Genomic DNA, 25,539 nt, shown 5'->3' on the forward strand with positions numbered 1-25,539 from the left:
GTGCCCAGCACCCAGGTACGCCTCACCTGGTCCCCTGGGAAGGCCCGTGGCAGCCCCGTCCTCTCCCCACGGTCCATCTCCTCCACCTCCCATCCCCTGCTTCCACCTTCCCGCTACTGTCCGTCCCCCTGGTGCAGCTAGGACTCTGTGAAACCCCGAGTCACCTCCTGTGGCCCCTTTGCAGTTTCTAGTTCCCTCGGAGAAAAAGGAGGTTTCTCCCTCAGAGAAAATTCTTGATAAGGCCCCGCATGAGGTGTCCCTTGTCGCTCGGACCTCATCCTCTCCCTCATCTCCTCGCTCACTCTGCTTCAGCCATACCAGCCTCCTGGCTGTTTTGCCACCAAATTGGGCATGCTCCTGCCACAGGGCCCTTGCACTGGCTGTTTCCTCTGCCCAGAGTATTTTTCCCCCAGGTAGCCACATGACTCACTCCCTCATCTTCTTCAGGTCTTTGTTCAAATGCCACCTTCTAAATAGCAGGTCTTTCCTGTCCCCATGCCTGTCACCCCCCTCTGCCTACCCTGCTTTATTTCCCTCCATGGCATTTATCAGCAACCAGTATTCTACATAATTGAGTTCTTACTTGTTTGTTTCTTCCTGTCCCCTCCACAGTCACCACCCCCAGAACATCAGCTTCAAGACGACAAGTGTTTCTGTCTGTTTCGTGGTTTGCTGCATTCCCTGGGCCTGGGGCAGAGCCTGGCACACAGTAGGTGCTCATTAAATACTTGCTGAATGAATGAATATGGAGGTGTGGATGCTGACACATCCCTGGGTTATCTGTAAAGCCCTGGGGAGCTCTATGATTGGGAATCACCCTGTAAACTGTAAAGTGCAGTACTCCCTAGACACCGCGGCTGGGTCAGCATGTTCTCAGCTGGGGTTTGCGGGAAAGGGGCAGCTGAGGGTCCTGGTATTTACAGTCTGATTCCCAGAGCTGGGTCCTGATCAGGGGCCAGGGCGAGAAGGGGAGGCATGGGGGCTCCAGGGTCTGGCTTTAGGCCTCTGACCACAGTGTCAAGTTTGTGGACAGAAAGATCAGGAAGGCAGTGGGGTCAGTGTGGCCGGAAGTGGCTGGCCCAGTCTTCTGGCCTGAATTATCTGGGAAGAAAAATAATCACATTCCAAGGAACCCATGGCTTGGGCGCCACAACCGCTTGTGGGGGCGGGGTGAGGAGGCGAGGGGCAGGGCCGGCCTGGGCAGGTGGCGGCCCTGCCTGAGGCTCACAGAGGTCAAATGGTCAGGTCAGGGTGACCCAACATGGCTAGGATTCGGGCAGAGCTGGGGGAGGTGCCCCCAAATTGTGAATGGCTGGGGCACGGCAGCCAGGGCACAGCTCCGGGGGAGAGGAGACCACTGCTGCAGGGTGGCGTGCAGCCCGGGGCCCTGTGTTCACTCCCATCCCCCAGATCCTGGTGGGGGGGCAGCCGGGTCCACAGAGGGGGCTACTGACCCTACAGGCCACAGCTAAGGCCTCAAAGACCTGATGGTCCTTCCTAGGGTGGTCCCGAGGCCCAGAACTAGGGAGAATGATTGAAGTTGGTGATAATAGTAATGATAGAGCCTCGTAGTGTATTCCAGAGACTTTCCTGTACTGTCTCATTTTACCCTCCCATCACCTCATGAGGAAGTCACCATGCTGCCACTGCAGTTCCCCAAGGACCTGTGGGGTCTGCCTCCATCTCACTCCTACCACCCATAACCTCATACACTCTCTTCCAGCCACACTGGCCTCCTTGCTGTTCTGTCAACCCATCAAACGCATGCCAACCTCAGGACCTTTGCACCTGCTGTTCCCTCTGCCAATTATTTCTATAATCAGCACCCAGCTCAGATGTCACCTCCTTAAAGGTCTTCTCTGACCCCCCACCTAAGGCAGCTCCCTGCCCTTTCTCCCATCATATTAGCTCACTGTACTGTTTTTATTGCCCCGATCCATTTGTTATCTTGTATATTCATTATTTCCTTACTCTGTATCTCCCATGCCCGGAATGACAGCAGTGTCCGGGCAAGGGACTTTTCTGCTCTATCCTCTTCTGCACCCTCGGTGCCTGGCAAGAAGAAGCCCTCCCAATATTTGTTGAATGAATAAGTGTCAAACAGACAGACAGACGTGTCCTTTCTCTGGGCCTCACTCACAACTAGACGGGCCAACAAGGCTACCAATCAGGAAGGGTCTCATTTCATCCAGGGGGTGGGGTTTCTGTGGCCCTCAGATCACTGCCTCTCTCTGAGGACAGGCCTGAGGTTCCTGGAACCCCCTGCCCACTTGGGCCCGGGGAAGTCAGCTCAGCTCTCCACTCCACCCCGTGCTTCTTGACAAGCCCATGTGGACCCCGAGCTGGTTTGTAAAACAGAAAAGGGGGCTCAGGCCAGATGTGGGGGGATGTCTGGGGCCCTTGCAGCCAGAGGTAGAACTGGAAACTCACTCCCAGCCAGGCTGCGCATGAGACCAGAGCATGAGTGAGAGAGGCCTGGGATCAAGCTGATGAAGCCAGGGCAGGAGCAGCTGGGCTGGGTCTGTTCATTCATTCATTCTTCACCAGGCATCCCCTCCCCTGTGCCCAGCACAGGGCCTGGCACAGCACATCCGTGTGTCTACTTATCCATCCATTCACAGAATGCTTGCGATGGGTCAGGCACTGCAGACTTCTAAAGTGATGATGTCACATGTGTCTTCCTGCCCCAGGGCTTTTGCTCGTGTTGTTTCTTTCACCTGGAACTATTCACCCTGCCAGGTTCTGGGCATAGCAGGGCCTCCACACACTTGGGAGTCCCGTCCTCAGAGAGGCCCTCTCTGCCCAGTGCTGTTACCCTTCCATCCTGTTCATGTACTTGGGTATGTGCTTAATGCTTTGAAAATGACATTGTCTTTTGTCCATTTCCTCCATTCAAACATGAGCTCTATGAAGGCAAGGGGTTTTGTTCCCTACAGTGTCCCACCATAGTGGTCAACATATAGAAAGCACTTAGTAAATGCTTGCTGGATGAATGAATGAACAAACCAGTGAATAAAAGCTTTTCTGGGAGGGAGCCTGGGTGGTTCAGCGGTTTAACACCTGCCTTTGGCCCAGGACCTGGTCCTGGAGACCAGGGAGACCAGGGATCGAGTCCCACGTCGGGCTCCCTGCATGGAGCCTGCTTCTCCCTCTGCCCGGGTCTCTGCCTCTCTCTCTGTGTGTCTCTCATGAATAAATAAAATCTTAAAAAAAAAAAAAAAAAAAAAGCTTTCCTGGGAAAGTTCAGGGATGGGGGTTGGCTCCCAACCCAGAGGACAGGGGTGACCTACAAACTGAGGCCTGGAGGGAACCTGAGGGGGCAGGTGCAGAAACAGAGGGATATGGGTTTATCTCAAAATGTCTTCCTCCAAGGCAGCATTAAAAGGTAGGTCAGAGGTGGCAACTGGTGGTTAAAAGTTAAAAAAAAAAAAAAAAAAAAGCCTTTAATCCATTTCCACCATAAAAATTGAGATATTTTACTAAATCCTGATGTCTGACTTCTCTCTTGAAAAATCCAGAGATGTGGCCGTCCTGAGCCCCTGTTCCAGGGGCAAATAGGCCAGGTTTCCAGTCCACAGAGGCCCGGGTCAGGTCTGTGGCTGGTGTCTGTGACACCTGGGGCGTTTGGGTTTGTGACCCCTGCAGCCAGACGCTGCTGGAGTGTAGCTGGGGTGCAGTCGGGGTAGAGCTCGTCCAGGTGTGGGGGAGGAGGTGGCTCTCCCTGCAGGGCCCCCTTTGCCAAGTGCACGCGCAGCCACCTGAGAGCCTCATCCGAGCCGGCCCTGGGGAAGCGAGGCGTGCCCGGCAGCGGACCGCAGCGCGCGGGCGCCCCCTGCTGGCCTGTAGCGGCAGCGCGCGGGGCCGGGCCTGGAACCGGGCACCTGGGAAACTTGTGTTCTGTTCAGTGTTCAGCAGGTAACTAACGTTTCCTGAGGGTTTGCTATGTGCCGAGGGCTGTGAGAATCCCACGACACGTAAAACCTCTGGAAATCCTTAGAACAACCCTGTGGAGTGGACACAGAGAGAGGCTAAGGAGCCGGCCCCAGGGCCGCACAGCAGGTAGACGAATGAGCTGGGGGGTGGGTGAGGGTCGGCCCACCTGAGCCAGGTAGAGGACGTGGAGATCTCCCCTCCACTCACGCACTCGTGTGCGCGTCCTTCCATCTACTCACCATTTACAAGCTTCACCTGTAACTGCCAAAGTTAGTGGATCCCTCGGCCCACTCACGCACCCAGCCTGCTGCCCAAATGTCACTTAGTGTTCATGGCAGAGGCAGACGGAGGCCTCACAGGCCATCAAGAACCCCCCCACCCCCCGGGCCCATCAATGTCCACGGCCGGGAGGGGAAGGCCCAGGAATAAATCAGATGAGGCGCTCACCTGCATGAGATCCACTCTAGTGAGAGAAAGGGGAATAACTAAACTAATAAATCCAATTGTTAGGTATTAGTACAAAACACAGGTGACAGGGACAGAGAAGGCCCGGGGACTGGGAAGGTCTCTCTCAAGAGGACACACAAGAGCGGCTGTCCTGGTGCCGGGGAGCCAGCCACACAGAGAAGGGAGTGAAGCGCACTCTTGGCTGTGCCTGTGTGGAGATGGGGACAAGGCCGAGAGCCCAGGGAGCCGGCGGAGGTCGTGGTGGATTGAGAACTGGCTTCTGGAAGCACGAAGTTTCTTAGTGCACCCACTCGTTGGCATGAGATCTGTGCTTTCCCAAGCACTGCCAGGGGGCAGGACACATCAGAACACACACCCACGCCAGGCAGCAAGCTGTGGGTGGTGTCAGGAAGCCACTCTGCTGGCCACATGCCTGTCTTCATCCCAGTACATTTACAGGCCCAGGAGGTGGAAGGGGAAGGGACTGAAAGTGTCCCCAGCTGACCACGAGGGAAGGGCCCTGATGGCTGGTGAAGGTGGCCACCCATCACCGACGCAGCCGAGTATACCAGACCCGTTCGTGTATGCTTCGGGTGACCGTCGCAGGCGGTGAGAACCAGGCAGGCTTACAGATCAGCAGGAAAAGGTAACAGGCCGTGGTCGAGAGGGAAAACCAGGACTTCTCCGCTTGAGGAGACGCAGCCTCACACGTAAGAACAGGCACGGGAAACTGTGGGACAGCCGTTCAGCTCAAAGGTGGGCAGGCAAGGAAGTCCCATCAGAGAGACCGGTGGGGGGACCTGCCCTACTGTCGACGGAAGGGGAGGCGGGGGCGCCTGGGTGGCTCGGGGGCTGATCATCTGCCTTCAGCTCCTGTCATGATCTCAGGGTCCTGGGATCGGGTCCCACATCTGGCTCCCTGCTCAGTGGGGAGCCTGCTTCTCCCTCTCTCTCTCCCTCTGCCCCTCCCCACAGCTTGTGTTCAAATAAATACATAAATTGTTAGGTAAATAACTATCTTAAAATAAAGGTGGGGGAGAGTTGGTACTTCTTTGCAAGGCAGCTTGAAAATGACATGAAGTGCCCATGACCTTGGACGGAGGAGCCCACTCCCAGGACTTGACGCCACAGATGTGCGCCTGCACACGCGTACGAGCGTGCACACACAAATGTGCGTGTGCCTTGAGGCCGGTGAGTGCTGCCAACCACGAGACCACCTCAGCGTCCCGTCAGGGCCGGGTCACCGGGTGGGGGTGCACTGGGTCCTGGGTGCCCAGCAGCTGTTCAGACTATGCGCCTGTTCCCTCCGTGCTGCTCCCCAGGGATCCTGACAGGTCCTGTTGGGGAGAAAACATCCAGGGGGAGAGCAAAGTGGAGGCCACATTCCCAGTGGGAAGGAGAGGCGGGGAGGGGGCCAGCACTGGTTTGCACGTGCGCACGGGACCTCACAGGAGCCCGCTGCACGGGTGCTTGTCTGGACAGGATGGGGTGAGAAGCCGGAGAGGACTGCACCTTCCATCCCTTCGCTTTCTACTGTTTGAAGTCCTTTCTAAGCCCACGTATTCTCTCTTTAGTAAATTTAGAAATGGGAGTCAGGTTTGCCCATCACAGGCTTGCAGACTAGGGTTTTTAGCAGGGGATGTGAGGCGGTGTCCGTCCTTTGTCACAAGTGTGGCCACCTCCTCTGTCCTTATCATGACGGTACACCCTGCTTCTCACCAACTGGACATTTCCACATCTTAACATTTCTGGATTGGGGGGTTCCTTATAGTCAGTATATAGTCAGTTCCTTATAGTCAGACACAAGTAGTGTCTTGCACTTGTGACTGAGAGCATGTTTTCTTGGTGGCACTAAAATAATGGGGCATGTCAGTGGACTGCATCTGCTCAGTGAAACATGGGTCTGTCTCCTGTGGATCCTGCAGCAATTCTGGTTTCTTAGAACCTTCTACCTATGCCCCTGCTCGGAGGACCCACCACATGTCCTTGGGCAGAGCTCCCAGGGTCAAAGGCCACCATGGTAATGATCCTGAGGGCCAAGGTGCCACCGGTGACAGAGCCTTATGCACACGGAACTCTCCCATGGCCTGCAAGTCGTAGGGGTACTTTGTTTATACATAGAATGAGAAGCTGGTCCGTCGACACTAGTGTTAGATTTCACATTACATATCTGCAGTTTCTCCTGTGAACCAAAGATGTGGCATTCATTGAACTCACATCCCCAACACTGAGTAGCACCTCCACGCCCCTGTCCCCACCCACCTGCACCGCATCAGGCTCACACCTGAACGCCAATGCGCAGCCTGTGCCTTCTTGTTCATGGTAAGAAGTCGTCTGGCAGCAGCAATGAGGTTGGCTCTAGCACTAACACCTCTTCCAAGGTCACCTCTAGGCAATGTGAGGCAGCCTGGACTAAAAGCAAAAGCAGGTAACCTCATGTCATCCCAAGAATGCCTTCAAGGTGAGTCCAGTTATTGTGCACACAGCTCAGAACTATCTGTACAGCCCCCAGCCCAGATGATGACTCACAAGCTGGAAAAATGACCTGCTTTCACAAGCTGCCCTTCCTTAGAATTTCCTCCTCTGTTGAGTAAGGAATGGGAAATCCCTAACGCTAGGCCCCAGTCTTTTATGGGGTTGACGATGGAGTAATATGAAGCAGGCACAAGTAAGTAAGGAAGGGGAATGTGGCTGAGTATCCACTAGCTCCCTGGAGGCAAGGAGGGAATTCAAAAGGGCAAGAGGCTGAGCAGGGGGCCCTGATGGCCAGGGTGGACAGGGAGGGACCTGCGGAGTCTGTGCCATTTATTGGACACCATCCATGCTGCCCTATCACAACTAAAGGCACTAGTACCGCAGGGTGACCCCACCCAAGGGCTCCAGGAACTGTCTCCGCAGGGCTGAGACACAGCTCAAGACCCTGCTCTCGTCCCAAGATTATGGTCAAAAGTCATGGGGTAGTGGAGACCCACCACTGGTTTGCTGTTGGTAAGTATCTGAGGGTGCATGTCCTCTTCCACCTGGTCAGATCATTGGAGACCTCCGTGCACCCCCACACCCTGCAGTTCTACACAATGAAAAGTAACAGGAGTGTCTTCTCTCAAGAGCAAAGACCTGACTGGAGCTGAGGATGTGGAGGTGTGAGCAGAGGCACCTGGTGAAGCAGCGCACTCAGCCCCCCTACACAAGCGTTTCTTCTCTGCCCTAAATTTAGGCCCAAACTGCAGACCACCTGTAAACCCATCAGCAACAATGAGAAGCAAATCACATGACTGTGGGACATAACCACAGATGAGGCTCAGCTATCACAGAAAGTTCCAGCTCAATTTCCCCCAACTCTGAGGTCAGTTCTGTCGTACATGAAGAAGGAAAGGTGCCCACTCTAGGATTCCAGATGGCTCTTCTCTCTGGAGGTCACAAAGCATGTGAGAGCTGCTACCTTTAGAGTTAGCTCTGCATTTGCCTTGGAGTTTTCCAGCCGCATTTTGAAATAATTTTAGAATCTCCCTTCCCCCCCCAAAAAAAATCTCCTGTCCTTGTCCTCCCTTGGTGAAGCTAAGTACTACAGGTGAAGAACCCACAGCTGAAAGGCAGTAATTCACTCTGGAGGACTCCTAGGGACCATCTGGAAGAAATCGGGCAGTGCTTTCTGAAGGGTGACCCAGTAAGAACAATTTGGCGCTACCCAGGCACCAGGTTCTGATATCTGACCTGGCCCCCAACAGCCACAGAAGAATGGCCTGGCTCCTGCCACAGGACACCAAGGTCACGCCTGCTGGTGGCTGGGACCACAGCAGGAAGTTCAAATCCTGGATAAAAACAGCCACAGACACGTTTCTACTCCCTACAGTGTAGGGAGTAGACAAACTGTCAACTGTCAGGCAAAACTCTGGTCTCAAATGCCAGAAATTCATGTTAAAGCCTTATTTTTCCCTTCCCAACAGACTACTAAATCCAGCTGGTAACTAGGTGCTAGAGGGGGCTTAATAGCTAGAGTCCCACAAAGCTACTTAAAGGAAAGATCACCCGCCACCACCACCCCAACCTTCTCACTATAATCTTGTAAGACAGGGGTTGGCAAACTGTGGCCCATGGACTAAATCTGGCCCATTGCCTTTCTGTACAGTCCCTTGATGAAGAACTATTTTTGCAGATGAACATTTACAACAGACTTGATAAATCAGGAATACTAGCTTTAAATTCCAGGAAGCAAAATGTTACTCTCCAAAAAAAGAATTCAATTTTTCTCATTAGACCTATAACATTAGAAAAGAACTGCACTCAGTTGCTAGATTTTGAATTTCATCAATAACCAATTTTGTGGAAATCCATTTTCTCTCACCATATAAATATTTACACAGTACCTTCAATTTTGTCTCTTGGCCCACAAAGCTTAAGTATTTACTGACGTAGGCCCTTGGCAGAAGGAGGTTTGCCGACCCCTGATTTAAGGACATCAATTTGAATCCCAAAGCATCTTAAGATGTCAAATTCCATTCCTAAATTATATGCCAAGCGGAAGAAGGGCACAGCTTCTTAAATATTAACGCACACTTTCTTTTTTATTATATTAAAATCAGGCAATGGTCTGACAATAAAAAGGCTGCTTATGGAATACTGTTATGTTCAACTTTACTTACAGGATGTTAAATCCTTAGAACTAAGGTATCCCCCAGAAAAAGATTAATGGAAACATCGATTGCTTTTCAGACTTGATAGTTGCTGCTTCAAAAGGTGGTTTTATACAAACACTAAATTAAAAAAAAAAATCTTTAGAACACAATGAATCGCTTTTATTTCGGTATGCATCCACATCTCAGCATTTAGTGGTCCTGAACAGAAAAGTGGAAAAACGCAGCAATTTGCCAGGAAGTCAAGCCCGCCAATTTCGGGGATCTGCTGTGCACACTGAGTTCTTTCTCGATCCCTGCTGAGGACCATGAGACGCAGCAGCACCAAAACCAAAGTATGCACCGAATCCAAGGTTCTTTTCGTTCCAGTTGTCAGATTCCAAACTAGACCCAAATGGATTGTAAGATGACCACATGAGAACCCTGTTTAAAACTTCTTCAATTGTTAAAAGCAAAAGCAATTATAGGAAAAGAAAACAATTCATTCAGAGGGATCGTGTGTGCTTACAAGTGTCTTCTGTGGCCTTTCTCCAAGTTTTACCACCAAGCACTTTGAGAGCTGGCAGGTCTGAATACCCCTGGTGACTGTTCTTTTCACTTTATCAAAACCTGAGCTAAAAAACGGCATCAGCTGATGATGACAGCAGAGGGTGGCAGGGCTGAGGACCCAATATTCATTCCCAGGCTGGTGGAGAGTGAGTAAATGTGGTTCCAAACTAAACGAGGGAAGTCAGAGACTCTTTCCAACCTTACCTGATGGCTTCTGGCCAAAGCAAGGAAGTATTGGGTTGTGATGGTGCAAAAAGGGACTTGAGGAGGAAGGAAAAAGCAGCACCCCTCGATTAAGGTGGGGGAGAAGATATGGGGAAAGCCCTGAATTCCTCACCAAAGGCCAATTTCAGAGGGGAGCAGAGGGGGTTACAATCTATGCTTCGGCCGAGGGTGGTCATGGGAAGAGAAAGGATGATGGCTTGGAGGGGGGAGGGCATCATTTAAGACTTAAAAAAGGAAACCAGGGGTGCAGCTGGAGCACCCCTGCACACCCAGCAGTAGTCCCACAGGCTGCGACCTGAAACCTTCACGCCTATTCTAGCAAGCCACCCCAAGCTGGAGGGCTGTTGCAGGGACAGAGGGGTGGGTGGAGGGAGGGAGGGAGGGAGGGAGGGAGGGAGGGAGCCAGCAGGAGGAGAAGGGGAGAAGGCAGAGACCCCAGGCCATGTAATCAGCAGCAAGGTGATTGTGTGATGTGTCTTTTCACAGTTGAGTTAGATGTGCCCCACCGGTTATGATGGGAATCAATTTAAATATACTTTCTTGATCCCAGAAGTTCAACTATGTGGACAGTGGTTACACTTGACAGGATGATTTGTTATAGCACAACTTATATATTTCAAATGGACAAAAAATTAGTATCGTTTACAGTATCTTAAGATAAATTGCCTTTGAATGGGAGCTTCCTTTCCAGTACTTTTGAGGTCTACAAGACGTATCTAGAAAATGTACTACTGTGGAAAATGACTGCTTAAATCGAATGGGGGGGGGAGAGGGGGCCTGTGGTTTCTCTTTTTGATTAATTGCTGTAACACTGTCCTTCGGGTGGCTGAGGGAGTTTCATGTTTTCTTTAGACATCATTAGGCGCCGGAGCTCTTGCAGGACAACTTTGATGCTATATGAATTCTGCCATTTTGCTAGCACGGATATGGCTCTTGGGTCCACCTACAGAAAGGCAAACAAAAAACTGTCAGGCTCTCCAACAAATGAATCACTATATGCTGGAGTAAAACTGCAGATAGGAGTAAAGTGCATTTCTCAAGTGGAACATGCCCATCACACCACCATATCTGACATGTAGAATTACCTGCATGACTCCCTCCCTCTGGGCAGTCTGTTTTTTCCTGTTTGTGTCCGAACCCTCACTGTTTAGGAGAAGGAAACTATGGATATGTAAAGCTACCTTCAGAGAAATGGCCCTGACACTTAGCAAGACTCCACCCAGCTGGCTCTAGAACAGTGACCTGCTCTCCTGGATGCACTGGCTGCTGCCTCTGCTCAAGCTGTCCTTTCTTGGCTCTACACCCAGGTGGTAGATGATAACAATGTTCAGTGCAGTAAGGAGCAAAGGCAACGTGGTGGCCCAAATCCACACTCTGGTGACAAGGCCCTGCCTCTGAGTCACATTCTCTCATGTTAGTACCGTAATTCCCAAAAGAAATTTCCCAAAGTGTGAGTTGAGTTTTGGGTTCAGGACTTTGGTGGAGCTCAGATACAACATTAAACACTGAACACACAGCAACAAGCCCATATCTTTTCGCTTTTCTTTCAAGTCTTCTGAGTGTCTCAAAACAAAGGCTTAACTCACATAATGCTAACACGTAAAACCCTTCAACACTTGCTGATCTCCCCTTTGAGCAGGTCTCAAAGGCTTAAAGCCTTTGGCAAGAAACATGGGGCATTTATTAATGTCACTTTGATTCTGTAGTATTTACTGTTGCCATTACTGCCTTCTATGACAAGAGAGGCTGGTTTTCCATTTATGGTAGTAAAAATGAATGTGAAAAAGCAAGCCATTAAAGGGGAAAAAAATAGCATGTCCTGTAAATAAGGCTCAGGAAGTACAATTATGACCCCGGATAGGACTTTGCAGCTCCAAGCCTCAGGCTCCTCATCTTTACCTCATGAGGGTGTATCATGAAGACAGAATGAGCTCCTATCTCAAAGCAAGCAGCACAGTGTTGGCCCAGAGTAAGTGTCACACGAATGATGATTTAAACACAGCTGAGGAATAGGCCCTTACACCAAGTCTGCATATGTTCATACTGCAATATATTTCATCATCAAATCACCAAGATCATCAAGATTATCAAATCACCAATATAGAATTAGGGCCACAGTGCTCCTGGTGTTTGAGTACAAAAAGCATCTCTCAACCCAAAGGAACAATATGGGCAGGAAAAACAACTTACCACTCCATTAGAACTATTAACTCCATTCATATTAATTTTTGTTACAAATCTTACAAAGGGGGGTGCTTCTGGGTATTTAGGTCCACATTCTATTTTAAGGCTGTATATTCGGTTTTCATAAATTGTCTGGAAAAAAAAGGTACAGAGATGTCAGGCAATTACACACCATGAACTCAAAAAGGCAGATCTTTTGAAACCCCATTTATTCCTGCCTGCAGAACTGGTGTATCTACTTCCTATATTTATACATAGTCTACTTGTTATTTGTTAAATTAGTAGTAACTTGTCCCCACACTAGTGTATATCAATTCTGGTCTTGGGGGAATAAAAAGGCAGAAAATTTAAAATAGTATCACTGAAGTTTCAAGTTAGTGTTATTTAAATCCAATCAGATGGACTTGTTTTTATATTAATTTCTCTACTTTGCAGACCTGTCCTGTGCTCTGGGCAATGGTGTGTAATAGGCATTCTTTACTCTGGAAAGCCACATTAAAGGTCTACTCACAGCAGGGTCATCAGCCAATGCAGTAAATACCACCATGTGCAAAGCACTGAAAAGGTGCTTTGAGAACTTTGAGAACTTCAAAATTAAACAAAAGTTAGTGGGTGTGGGTGCGGATACAAGAACTGTTTTCCCATTTCCTCATCACTTTGGGGTGGTGGGCAACATCATCTCTCCCTGCAAACTTTTCATCAATCTGAGAGACTACAGGTATTTAGTGGGTGAGGTGGGGAGCCGAGGATGCCAGGCCTACAGGGAGAAAAGACTGTCCTTCAAACACCAACCGTGGCTCTGTAGAAAAACACAGTCATGCCAGTCGCCCATGGCAATGAACTTTTCACTGTAACTTCCACTTGACGAGCAGCAAAATGTGCTGTCTTAGCTTCCATCTGCCTAGAGGGCCCTGCCCCAACCTGAACTATCTACCATCTACCATACACCCATTAAGACCCAATTCAAAAAAAAAAGAAGACCCAGTTCAAACATCATCTGCTCAAATGTCACCTGGCTCAGTCATCATACGGGATAAGTTAGTCCACAGCTTTCTGTCTTATATGAAGTGGTGATGTCCTCATTTAAACATCTAAAGGCCACCCTTAAGGGGGACATCTCCTCATTAGACTGGTCCCCTTGAAGGCAGAGGCCACCCACCCTCCAATGGGACCCCTTCTCAGACACCAGTGCTCCTGCCTTCCTCAGGAATTCCTGCCCAAATAATGACTCCTGTGTAAACAGCGACATCTAGCTGTCTGGGGGGGGGGGGGGGGGGGACGGGGGGGGGGACTAAATTCCAGAAGATCCTTGAAAAGATTATGTCTAAATAATGGTCTATCCCTAAGAAAAAAACTGGAACATATTTTAAGATTCAGAAGACATTCATAATGTACCCATAAAGACCTTTCACATCTACTTAACAGGGACTCCAAACTGTGACAAACTTAAACTCAATTCTGTATTTCCACCCACCCTCAACCTGCTCTTCCTCTCTTCTTCCCTTATAAATGGCACCACCATCTAGCAGTTGGTTAAAACAAAACCTGGCAGCCAGCCACAATTCCCTTTTCTCTTACCCACTATCTTCCAATCAAAAGGAGATCTCAGCTTCCATCTCCAAGAGTAATCCCACACCCACCCACTTCCCTTTACCAGGCCCCTTGTCTCAATCACCCCAGGCCTCTGTTTTCTCTTGCTCCTCCTACAATCTGTTCTCCACACAGCAGCCTGACTGATCTTTCAAAATCAAGAACCAGCCCTGACCCTCTAATGGCTATGAGTGACCCAAAAAGGAAGACCATATTCCCAGATGGGACCCTGTGTACCCCTGCCCTCCTCTCTTTTTATTCTTCTTCCTCTCCATCTAGCCCCAAACTATGACTCCCTTGGGGTCCTGGCACCACTTGCTGTTCTGTGTCCATCCTGTAGCTCTTTGGCTCAAGGGTACCATCCTTGCAGAAGTCCTCCTGACTCCCCATCTCATGCCAGACTGGATAAACTATGAAGGAGGGCAGGGGCCTCCACAGAACTGGTACTCAAGTGTTTCTTGACTTGAATATTGCTCTTTACAAGTTTATAAAATGAAGAGCTTGTTGCAACTAAGGTGCTCCCTTGGAAGACAAAAATTAACTCAGTCAATACAACAAAAGGGAAGCAAACAGAGGTTTGTGGAAAATATGATAAAAGGTCTATCCTCAGGGGCTAGCACCATCTCCATTGGCAACTATGCACTGAACAGTACCTGCTGACTGCATGGATCCCAAGTTCATCTCTGGACGTCTGGCCTGCTCATCCTCAATGGTTTTGTCACACAATTCAGACAGAATTCCTTACATAAAGTAGTCCCTGGAGGCATGCGCTTGTGGTAAATATCGAAATAAGTTAAAAAAATATTTGATATCATATTTTGGAGGTTCTGATGCACCAATTTATTCACCTGCTAGTATGTTTTGTGGCTTATCAGTCTTGACAAGATTTCACTAATCGTTCTACCTATTAACAACAGCATCAAATGGTTAAGAAGGTGAGCAGCCTGGTAACAGGATTCTGTTTATTACATGTGTTAAATCTTATTACTCTTGACACTATAAAGTCTAATCTAAAAATGTGCATTCTATGATTACTTTCTTAGAAAGCAAAAAGAAATACTAAATTTCTGACCATAGATGTTCAACTTGCAACTTTCCTAGAACACACTAATAAATGCCTCAAGTCAAGTGAACATCGAGACACCTGAAGGATCATTAAAAAGTACAAAGAAAGACTTTTGTAGAAAACAGGGTTATGTTTTTTTTTCTGTTTTGTTTACTAGTGCTCCAGAGACCTGCTGAAAAGGTTCCATTGATGAAAGGAATTATGCCTGAAGGAGAACTGCTAGAACATTCTATGAGGAAACACTGGTTAAGATTCATTATTTGATCATGAAACACTTTCCACTTTGTGGATGTGACCTGAGCTTCATGGGGCAATATGGTAGTGCCTATCAAAATGTGAAACAGGCATGCTCAAACCAGCAAGACTATTTTTAGGAATTTCCTACAGGCAGACTTGTATTTGTGCACAAAAATGTGAAGCATTAAAAAAAAAAAAAGTGGAGCACTGTCTGCAATAGCAAAAATAACTACAAACAATCTAAATGTCCACCTGCAAAGGAATGATTGAACAAATAGGGCATATTCCAAAAATCAGATACTTTGTAGCCTTTTCAAAGGCTGAGGCCCAGACAAGCACATGGAAAGACCACATGGAAAGACTGCTAAGAGGTAGGTTTCCATACAGCCCAGTTGCTGAATATGTAGCCTGTAGAAGCAGACAAACACCTCCCTCTAGCTGAGACTACACTAATGTACACATGGGTTGTTTCATCCACTAGACACCACAGGCCCTGGGCCTAAAATACATATATGAGAGAATCCCAGCTTAATCATGATGAAAAACAGCAGATAAATTCCAACATGGACATTCTACATAACACCTGACCAGTACACCTCAAAACTGTCAAGAGCCAACAAAACATAATGTAGTATCTTGGATAGGAGTCTGGAACAGAAAATAGACACAAGGTAAAAACTAAGAACATCTGAATAAGACATGGACTTTAGTTAATAGCAATGCATCAATATGGGGCCACTGGTGGTGACAAATGTACTATTCCAATATTAGATGCTAATGACATGGGAAGCAGGGTTCCCCCTGCTTCCAGGTACACCTGGAACTTTCCATACTATCTTCACACCTTTTCTGTAAGTCTAAAAGTATTGTGAAATAAGTTTATCTTGAAAATGCAGGAGATATGAACAAAAGGAAAGGCACTGGTTGCAAAACAAGCAAATCACAAAATCTCAATATATAAAAAGGTCAATCAGGTCAAGCCAGATGACTGGTACTCAACTGAAATCTTACACAGGCACCTGCAAGTTATATGTGATGTACAATGTGGGCAATGTGCTGTGTGAGAATGAGGTGTGGGCCCTTCAAAAAGTGAGAAGGTCTATATGGCTCTGGAGGAGGACAGGGAGGAAACCACATAGGAAGAGGTGTGTAAGGAGATGTACTGAACACTGCTTACAGTGAATTTGGAGAGCGGGGATATGGCAGTTAGGATAAGCCAGAAAATGAGATGCAGCACTAAGAATTTTAAGAGAATTTAGCGCAGGGAAATTGTTATTAAACAGGTGTCACTGGACTGAAAACATAAAAGGGGAAGCTGAGCTAACCAGAGGTAACCTGCAGAAAGCAGGTGGTACCCCTTGAGGCTGGGAGAATAAAGGGAATAAGCCGCGGTTTTTCAGACCTAGAGGCTCCGGGACAGAGGTCTCTAGAGCTGAATTCGACCTCTGAGGAGGAGGTGCAGCCAGCCGGCTCTGGGAGGAGCCCCAGTAGCTGGTGCCCAGATGAAGGGCCATTACCAGAGTGGTGCATACAGAACAGGCAAACAAGGAAAAAGTCCTTTCTCCTTGCCTTTCAGGCACTGTCCTGCGTCCCCAACTGGAGGAAGCTAATAGGGTGCCAGCTGGCAAAGGAAAAATGTAGTCTGCAGAGTCCCAGCCCCAGTATCCAAAAGTGGAGCTGAGAAAGATGGGCTAGCTTGAGTTGGCACCTGCCAACATCCCTCCAGACACTGACAAGACAAAATTTTCCTCTGTACTGCGCCTCTACCTCTTTCCACAAGTCAGAATATCCTGCTGAGTGAGCTACTGGACCTATCTTCAGGCAACATTAACCATTCATTTCTCCAAGTCAATGCTAGTGCCACTTAGAATATTCTAGAACCTAAAAACTAAATTGTCCAATTAACCACACAATCCTAATCTAAATTACAAAGGAGAAGGCACGTACTTATCCTTTTGCCTTCTGTTCCTGTCGTGTCAGCCCGCATGTGCCCCCCATCCAGGCTGGGAGAGCTGCTCTAGTTTCCAATGTCTTTGGGTGTCCCCGATATTGTTGCTGCCTCCTGGGACCTCTCCTCTGGGTGCTCGGTTCTGCCTCCCACGTCCTCCAAGCCCCAGGGCAGAGTTACTGTTTGCTCCACTGTTATCTCTGTAGCCCCACAGTGTATCTTCTCTGCCTTTTCAGTCCAACACTAATTTGATCAACTCCTTGTATTAAATTCTCTCTGTTGAAATACCTGGCATGGTTTCTCTTTCCCTGACTGACTCAAAGAGTTAAGCAGAACAAAGTGAACTTCTTATTTGACATACTCTGTATTGTCTGAGAATATTTAGGAGGATATATTCATGGATCACACATGCTACATAAAGCTTTTTTAAAAAAAAGACAAACCAATATGCACCGATATGGAAAGACATCCACCATCTGTTAAGTGAAAAAATGAAGTTTCAAACCATTGTGTATATATAGCAAGGTCTCATTTTTATTAAAAAGGATATGTACTTATGTGTGTGTACCCAAAGCAAAAGTCAGTAGAAACACTCATTCTGTGGGCAACATGATGAAAAGGGGGAAGGATTACTTTCCTTTTACCTCACACATTCCTGTAATTATGTTTTGTTCTCAAGCACGCACACAGTATTTTTAGATAAGTACGTGTATAAACACACACCCAGGCTCCAGCCCGCACATAAAAACATTATCTTGGACAACTCAAGACATAAACAGTGTTTCTCAACCAAGGCAATGTCTGCCCACCCCCATCCCCCACCCCCACAGGGAGTGGGATTTAGGCAACATCTGGAGACCTTAATGGTTGTCACAACTTGGGGAGGGAGGTGCTACTAGCATCTAGTGAGCAGAGACCCGGGGTACTGCTAATCCTACAATGCACAGGACAGCCTCACAACAAAGAATGATCCAGCTCAAGATGTCAATAGCACTGAAGCTGAGAAACTGCTCTGTAACCTAGCTATTCTTAGCACCTCTGTGGTTAGAGGTGAAATAATCCACATCTAATGCTGTGGACAGTTGGGCATTTGCCAGAATTCTGCAAAGGGCACTCGCATGAGAAATTCTGCTTTTAGGTTTGGAGAAGTTGCTTTCTTAAAAAAATAAAAAATTCAAATAGCTAACACACATAATTAAAGCAACTCAGAGTACAAAAAAGTCTATGATAAAAAATAAGTCTCCTTTCTACCCTGATCCTAGCCAGCTAGATCCCTTTTGAAGAAGGCAACCACTGTCAACAACTTCTTTCATGTTCCCCCAAAAGTACTATAAACACACAGAGGCACAGGTATATGTACGACTTTTTCCTCTTCCCCACCTCACCACCCCAGTAGCAGCATATTCTATACGGCTTTGTACCTTTTTTCACTTAAATATCATGGAAATAATTCCATTTCAGCACACAAAAATCATGTCTCGTCCTTTTCAATAGCTAAACAGTACCTACTACATGGTCTACTGAAAGACACCGAGGTGGCTTCCAATATTTCACTACAATTGAAAATGCTGCATTCCATAATTTTGTATATGTAGGCCTTTGGGCAACAAATTAAAAAAAACTAACTAAATTCCTAGAATTGCTGGATCACTTTTGATGGAGGATCTTCTTTTGAGTTATATAGTCACAAAAATATAATAGGGAAATAAGTTACTCAAGTGCTCTATTTGGATGCTTTAATGATTATGTTGATAGTCCAGAGGCCTAGCATATACCTTGTATGCTAGTAGGCTGGTCACAGGAAGCACCTAGGGCAGACAGTTCCTTTTACAACTCTGCTTTTAATCTTGGGGAGCCTGGGCAAGTATAAATATAGGGGTAAAAAAACAATCACTGACAACATTGGTGAGGGTAAAGAGAAAATGAAACCCTCAGGAGCTGCTGGTGGGAATGCAAAACGGCTTCCACTTTGTAAAGCAGTCTGGTGGTTATGTAAAATGTTAAACATAAAGTTACCATATGATCCAAATGATTCCACTCCTAGGTATACACCTAAGAGAAAATGAAGACACATGTCCACAAAAAACCTGCACACAGATATTCACTGCAGCATTATTCCTAATAGGCAAAAAAAAAAAAAAAAAAAAAGGAAAAAAATCCAAATGTCTATCAAACAGTTAAAGGATAAAGAAAATATGGTCTATCCACATAAGAGACTATTATTCAGCTATCAAAAGGAATAAACTACTCAATTACTGTTAAGTGCTAGAACATGTATGAACCTTGAGAACATCATGCTAGTAAAAGCTACCACAAAAGACCCCATGTTGTGTGATTCCATTTATATGAAATGCACAGAGGAGACGAATCCACAGGGGCAGAGTAAATGAGTGATTATCTTAGTGAGGGAGAGGGGTGGGGAACAGGTTGGGAGCAACTGCTAACGGGGAAAGAGGTCTTTCTCTGGTATAATGAAAACGTTCTGAAATTAGTGACAGCTGCAGAATTCTGAATATAATAAAAATCATGGAGCGGTATACTTTCCAGGTGTATTCTACAGTAAGCAAATTCTATGATATGTGAATTACATCTTGATAAGACTGTCATGTGTATATGAAGAGATTGTGTGGAAAGCATCCTGCCTACTGTAGCCACTCACTAAGCAAGCCCCCTGTGGAAAGAGTTAAACTGAAACGCAGGGTAACCTAAGGTGTTGTAGGTAGAACAGAATATTTTCAATGGAATTTGGTGGCTCATTTGTTTAAGTGTATAATTCAGTGGTATTTAGTGTATTCGCAATGTTGTACACTGGTCCATTCTTAATTTGTTAGAACCTGAAAATCAGTCCGCTAATGAACAAATCTATTGAACAACTGCCCCATTCCGAGTCATTTCCAGGTGCTCTGGAGAGCAAGGAGGAGGGAAGAATAGTTTTCACCCTCAAGAAACCTAACCATTCTTAGGAAAAGAAGAAATGCAGTGAAGGAAGCCATCACCATACAGTGGGCTTTCAGAAACAGCAAGAAATGATCTCCATGAAGAAACGAGTTTTCTATATCAGGTTTTCTTCAGTATTTAATAGATTTATAAATCCTAGTTTTCAGAGATTTTTTAAAAAGATAAAGAAATGAGTAAAAAACAGTAAATTGAATATATATATTTTTAAACCCAAAAAACAAAACCACAGGGTTAAAGATGACTCAAGAAGCAACGTTAAATAGCAAAGCCAGTCATTCACTGTGTGTATTTACGATAGTCCAAGATGAACGGTAGATTGTCCTAACACCTAATGAACATGACCCTCTTCCTTGTTTCAGCCAGGGCCACATCCTATGTCTTTCTCCTTCCCACAGAGTTGGTGCAGAGCCTGTGCACACAGTGAAAAGAATGACTGGCTGCCACCATCTTTGAGCACACACAGGAAAGGTCCTGTTACATTCAGACGGAATCTCCCATGGTCTGAAACAAGTGTCACATTATGAGAATCTATTTCTTCACTCCTACCTCATATTACTACTTAACACTCTGGAAAATTCTATAATGGGAACACATGAAAACTCAAAATCTAAACAGACAGGAGATAATGGAGCATAGGGTTAAGAGTACAGGGTCTAGACTCAGAACCCCTTTGGGAATTATCAGCTATGTGACTTTGGGCAAGTAATTTTACTTCTCTGTTTTGTCACCTGTAAAATTGGATGTGACAACACAATAGTAGCTCTTAACAACAGGTTCTTGTGAGAATTCAATGACATTTCTTGGAGGTTTTACTATGTACACTAAAAAGTTAGCTGGTACTACAAAGCCTGGGAACTCTCACAAATCACAAAGCTCTAAAAGAGAGGTCAATTTTCTCATCCCTGTTGTCTCTGTCTTCTTTGCAAAGGCCTCTGGGTCTCATAGTGCCTGGAAGAGACCAGAGCCAACCAGGCAGGCAATAAGCCTTTGCTGAATGGCCTGATGAATTAGGACATGAGTGTGTGGCAGACCTGGGAAACTGTAAATGAAAACCACAACCATGAAGGCGTTCCAAAGTTTGTTTGGATGCTGTCTTCGGAACGCTGGCTACTGTATCTGGGGCCTTGTTATTTGATAAGCCCAAGAGTCTGTTCTAAACTAGCCGTGAGGGTGTAATGACCTCACACCTCCCTGTCTACATGTTATGTAAATTCACACTATGAGTCTAAACAGGTTTTTGCTTACCATGAGAGGGATTAAACAGCATCAGAGGAGGTTCAAATATATAAACTGAAACTGGTCAAAAAAGAATAGCCACATTTCAGAAAATATACCATTGGTGAGCTTTTTCCGTGATAAGGCTAATATTTCTTAAAAGGAGGCACAGTGAATTTAAGACATTGACATTTATAGCCGTAGCTCGACGCTTACTCTTGGAGGCCCAATTATCATCCCTGTCCATCTTGTAAGTGTCATGTCTTCGTCATCTTCTAGACCCCAGCTAACTGTGCCATCTCCTACTCCTTTCTGGCCTTCTTCCAGTTCTTCCAACAGTCGAAAATTGCGAGGGACTTTTACTCCTAAAATAAATGGAAAGAAATTCAAGATACTAGCAACTCCAGGGGAACCTGTAAGCCTGGATCTAGCTGCTCATTATTACTACGTGGAAATAAAGATGCTAACATGCAAAAAATGGCTCAAAGTTGTCATCCCTCCAACTTGCTTACAGAGCTTCTAGTACCGACCAGCACACCCACACGGAAGGGGCACGTGGTTTTGTTTCAGGTGATGTGACCACTGAACCAAGCCTAGAAGGACCACCACCACCCCCCGGCCCCGCAGCTTTGATAAATTTCAAGAGTTTACATGTCAAAATGTTGATCAGTTTGGGTCCAGAACAGATGAAAACCACCAAAATCGGTATCATGAGGATTAAGTGCCTCAGGAGAGAAGAGGCTACTGCTTTTGTTTCATTCTTATTACACATTTCTGAGGTTAAGGGTGTGTGTGCATTTTGTTGGAATGACACTCAAACTACCTCAGGAGGAACAGCCGCCAGGGCTGCATAAAATAAAAATGGTGTCCTTTTGATCAGCTAAGAGTCAACTGAAGGCACCAAGGATAAAATTTTCAACTATTCAAAACAGTTTCTCTCTTATGAAAAAGCCAAAGGAGGGTGGCTGGTTCCCTGATTTACTTGTTTCTGAAATTCCAAAGCCTGGCAAGTAGCTCACGGAAGGAATCACACAAACACATCTCATAGGTTCAAGCTACTATACCTGAGTTCAGATTGAGGCTTGAGCCATTTCTGGGTGTTTTCCAGAACAGAGCCGAGGCATTGGGGCCAGGTAGGGGACGAGGCTGTGGGAGGGCAGGGAGAGCAATTTTCTTCCTGTGCTTGGGCACCAAGTAACTCTCCCAGGGATGCTCTCCCAACCAATCCTGCCTGCCTCTCCCCTCCTCCCACCTCCCTCCCTGGCATTTGAACTATTACCTCTGGGGGAAAAAACCCCTCAGATTCAGACAAGTTACAAGCTCTCTCTTGCCTTCAATGCTGAGCCCCCAACTGGCCAAACTCCATGAAGCGAGCAGCACTTACCACGTAACCGTGGAGGAAAACCCACTGGAGAGACTCCAGACTGGGAGGTGTTCCCAGTATACCTTGTGTTTTCTAAGGTGGGACTCCCGCTACTATTCATTCAACTGGAGTAAATACCCGAGAATCCACTATAGGTCAGGCACTTTCCTAGGCAATGGGGAATAAGCAGTGAACAAAACAAAAATGCCTGTCCTCATGGAGCTTACCTTCTAGTGGGAAACATAAAATGACAAAACAAAAATACGAACTATATATATATAGGAGGACAGCTGTTGGGAGTTCTGGAGCAGGGAGTAATGGGGGAAGAGCTACAACATTAAATGGAGTGATCACAGAAAGCCTTACTGAGACCAGATGTCATGACTAAGACCTCACATGAAGGAGCATGACCTATGCACAGCTCAGGGGGGTCTTCCAATGAAGAAACAGCAAGTGCTAAGACCCTTGGGTAAGACTTTGCCTGGGATGTCAAAGAACAGCAAGATCCTAATTCAGCTAAAACTGAGTCAGTGAGATGGAAGAGCAGTGGGTCGTTAAGGACTCCAACTACTACTGACCTGAGAAGCCACTGGAGTTCTGAACAGAGGAGTGACAGGATCTAACTTGCTTTTTTAAATAGGATCCTCTGACTGCTGTGTGCAGAATAAAATGAAGGGAGCTAGGGCCTACGGCAATAATCTTAGCAAAAGAAAATACTGGCTTGGACCAGTAAAGGTAGTGAGAAACAGCACAATTCCAGGTATTTGGGAGTTATGTATAAACTGGTAAGATTTGCTGTCAGATTGCTTGAGAAGTAGGAAAAAAGAGTAGTTACCTATGACTTCTAGGCTTTTGTCCAAGCAAGTGGAAGGGTGGAGTTGCTAGTGGCACATAAATGAACACCTCATTTTACAGTTATGTATTTAAGAATAATTTAAGGCAAGTAATGTACAAATTTCCCATGTACAATGATGGTAAGAAATTTCTTAACATAAATGTAAGCAAGAGAGTTGGCTGTTTGAAGGTAGTTTTAAATGACACAAATAAAATAAATAAATAAATAAATAAACGACACAGTACCTGAAAGTAAACAGAATAAACTGGAATGTATACTTGAATGGTTCGTTTGGAAAACATTGGCATTTAAAAAAAATATTTTATTTATTCATGAGAGACACAGAGAGAGGCAGAGACATAGGCAGAGGGAGAAGCAAGCAGGCTCCATGCAGGGAGCCTGATGTGGGACTTGATCCTGGGACCCCAAGATCACACCCTGAGTTGAAGGCAGACGCTCAACTGCTAAGCCACCCAGGTGTTTTCAATCCAAATAGTCACCTGAATTATTCAACTATAGTGGATTGTGTTTTCTAGCAAACACAAAACTAAAGGATGTTTGTGACATTATAAGCCAAAAAAAAAAAAAAAAAAAAAAAAAAAGCCAAACAATACAATGCCTTTTGTCCAGAGAGAGTTAAATCTGAATCTTCAGTAATCTTCATTTCTCTGGGCAGTAGAGCGGGGAGCGGGATCACTATGTTCAACTACTGCTTTTACCACTGTTTAATGTATAAGCCTATTCTCACAAAAATGAATACCAAAAGAACACAAAATCATACAGATAGGAAGACTGATAAATATCAAATGGTGTAACAGGCTGAATTGTGTCCCTGCAAGTTAAAGCCCTAACTGCTAGCATCTCAGAATGTGACAGTATTTGGAAATGAAAGTCTTCAAAGAGGTGATTAGGTTAAAATGAGTCCATTGGGGCATGTAGCTGGTTCAGAAGGTAGAGCATTTGACTGTTGATCTTGGGGTTCTGAGTTCAAGCCCCATGTTGGAGATGGAATTTACTTAAAAAACATATAACATCTCTTAAAAAATATAAATAAAAGGGGCCCCTGGGTGGCTCAGTTGGTTGAGCATCCAACTCTTGATTTTGGCTTGGGTAATGATCTCAGAGTCATCAGATGGAGCCCCATCTCCATCTGATGGGCTCCTCACTGGGCAGGGAGCCTACTTAGAATTCTCTCTCTCCCCCCCTCCTCCCTACCCAGCATACAGACTCTCTTAAAACAAAAACAAAACAAAACACCAACAACACAAACACACATAAATGAAAAATAAAATGAGTCCATTAGGATGAGCCCTAATCCAATTTGGTGTCCTTAAAAGAGGAGGAAATTTAGACACACAAAGAAATAGGGATGCACAAGTGAATGGAGGAAAGACTGTGTAGACACAGGAAGGGCAGCCCTTGGCAAGCCAAGGGGAGAGGCCTAAGAAGAAATGAACCTGTTGACACCTTGATCTTGGACTTTTAGCCTCCAGAGCTATGAGCAAATAAATTCCTGTTGTATAAGCTACTCAGTGTGTGGTGTTGTTTTATCAGACCTAGAAAACTAATACAGATGCTAGGTAATATTTCAAGAAGCTTAAGAAAGTTGAATGGGGGGGGATGCTTGAGTGGCTCAGCGGTTAAGCATCTGCCTTCTGCTCAGGGCATGATCCCAGGATCCGGGATCAAGTCCCGCATCGGGCTCCTTGCAGGGAGCCTGCTTCTCCCTCTGCCTATGTCTCTATCCACCCCCCTCTCTCTGTCTTTCATGAATAAATAAATAAAATCTAAAAAAAAAAAAAAAAAAAAAGAAGTTGAATGGGTGAGAGACCGACAGTGACAGTGGTTATCTCTAAGTATATGGGTGATTCCAACTCCTTTCCTGTATTTTTTTAATTGTTTTTATTTTTTTATCTTAAGTGCACTCTTTAATTCCTATCCCCTACCTTTCTGTATTTTCTAATTTCTTTTACGATGATCTTGTTATTTGCCAAACAAAACACATTTAGGAACTATGCCAACTATACTCTAGACAATGCCATCGTTTGGGCTTTCACATTTGCTGTTCCCACTGCCTGGAACACTGTTCCCCTAGATACCCATCAAGCTCCCTTATCTTCTCAGGGCCTCAGTTATATGACCCCTAATTAGAGTACAGATCAAGGATTCTCTGAGGTAGGAATCTCACTTAATGGTTTTCCTAAGTGACTAATTTTAAGTGGTTCATGTTTTCAAATTTTATTAAAACTTGTTTAAGACAAATGAACAATGGCAAAGTACAACAGCTCCCATAGCTAAGCCCTTCATTACTAAATGGAAGCTATGTGTGTGACCTCTATTTCACACATGTGTGCCTTT

The 25,539-nt window shown here is 46.1% G+C and overlaps 1 protein-coding gene across 4 annotated transcripts in view; it reads right to left on the bottom strand.

The window, feature by feature from the left end:
* Window positions 1-8,923: 8,923 nt before the first annotated feature.
* Window positions 8,924-25,539, bottom strand: part of UBE2V1 (ubiquitin conjugating enzyme E2 V1) — a 31,083-nt gene continuing 14,467 nt past the window's right edge. For 2 of the 4 annotated variants that reach the window (XM_025470385.3, XM_049100158.1), the window contains exons 2-4: window positions 21,200-21,348; window positions 11,976-12,101; window positions 8,924-10,728 (exon numbers count right to left, since the gene is read on the bottom strand). In XM_025470385.3, coding sequence (XP_025326170.1) covers window positions 10,582-10,728; window positions 11,976-12,101; window positions 21,200-21,348 — 422 coding nt within the window. In that variant the 3' untranslated portion in view covers window positions 8,924-10,581. Of the gene's footprint in view, window positions 10,729-11,975; window positions 12,102-21,013; window positions 21,065-21,199; window positions 21,349-22,047; window positions 22,130-25,539 lie in introns of those variants that run through there. The other 2 variants (XM_035705783.2, XM_025470388.3) reach the window with 2 other exon arrangements.

This window comes from Canis lupus, chromosome 24 (genome assembly GCF_003254725.2).
Source record: "Canis lupus dingo isolate Sandy chromosome 24, ASM325472v2, whole genome shotgun sequence".
NCBI lineage: Eukaryota > Metazoa > Chordata > Mammalia > Carnivora > Canidae > Canis > Canis lupus.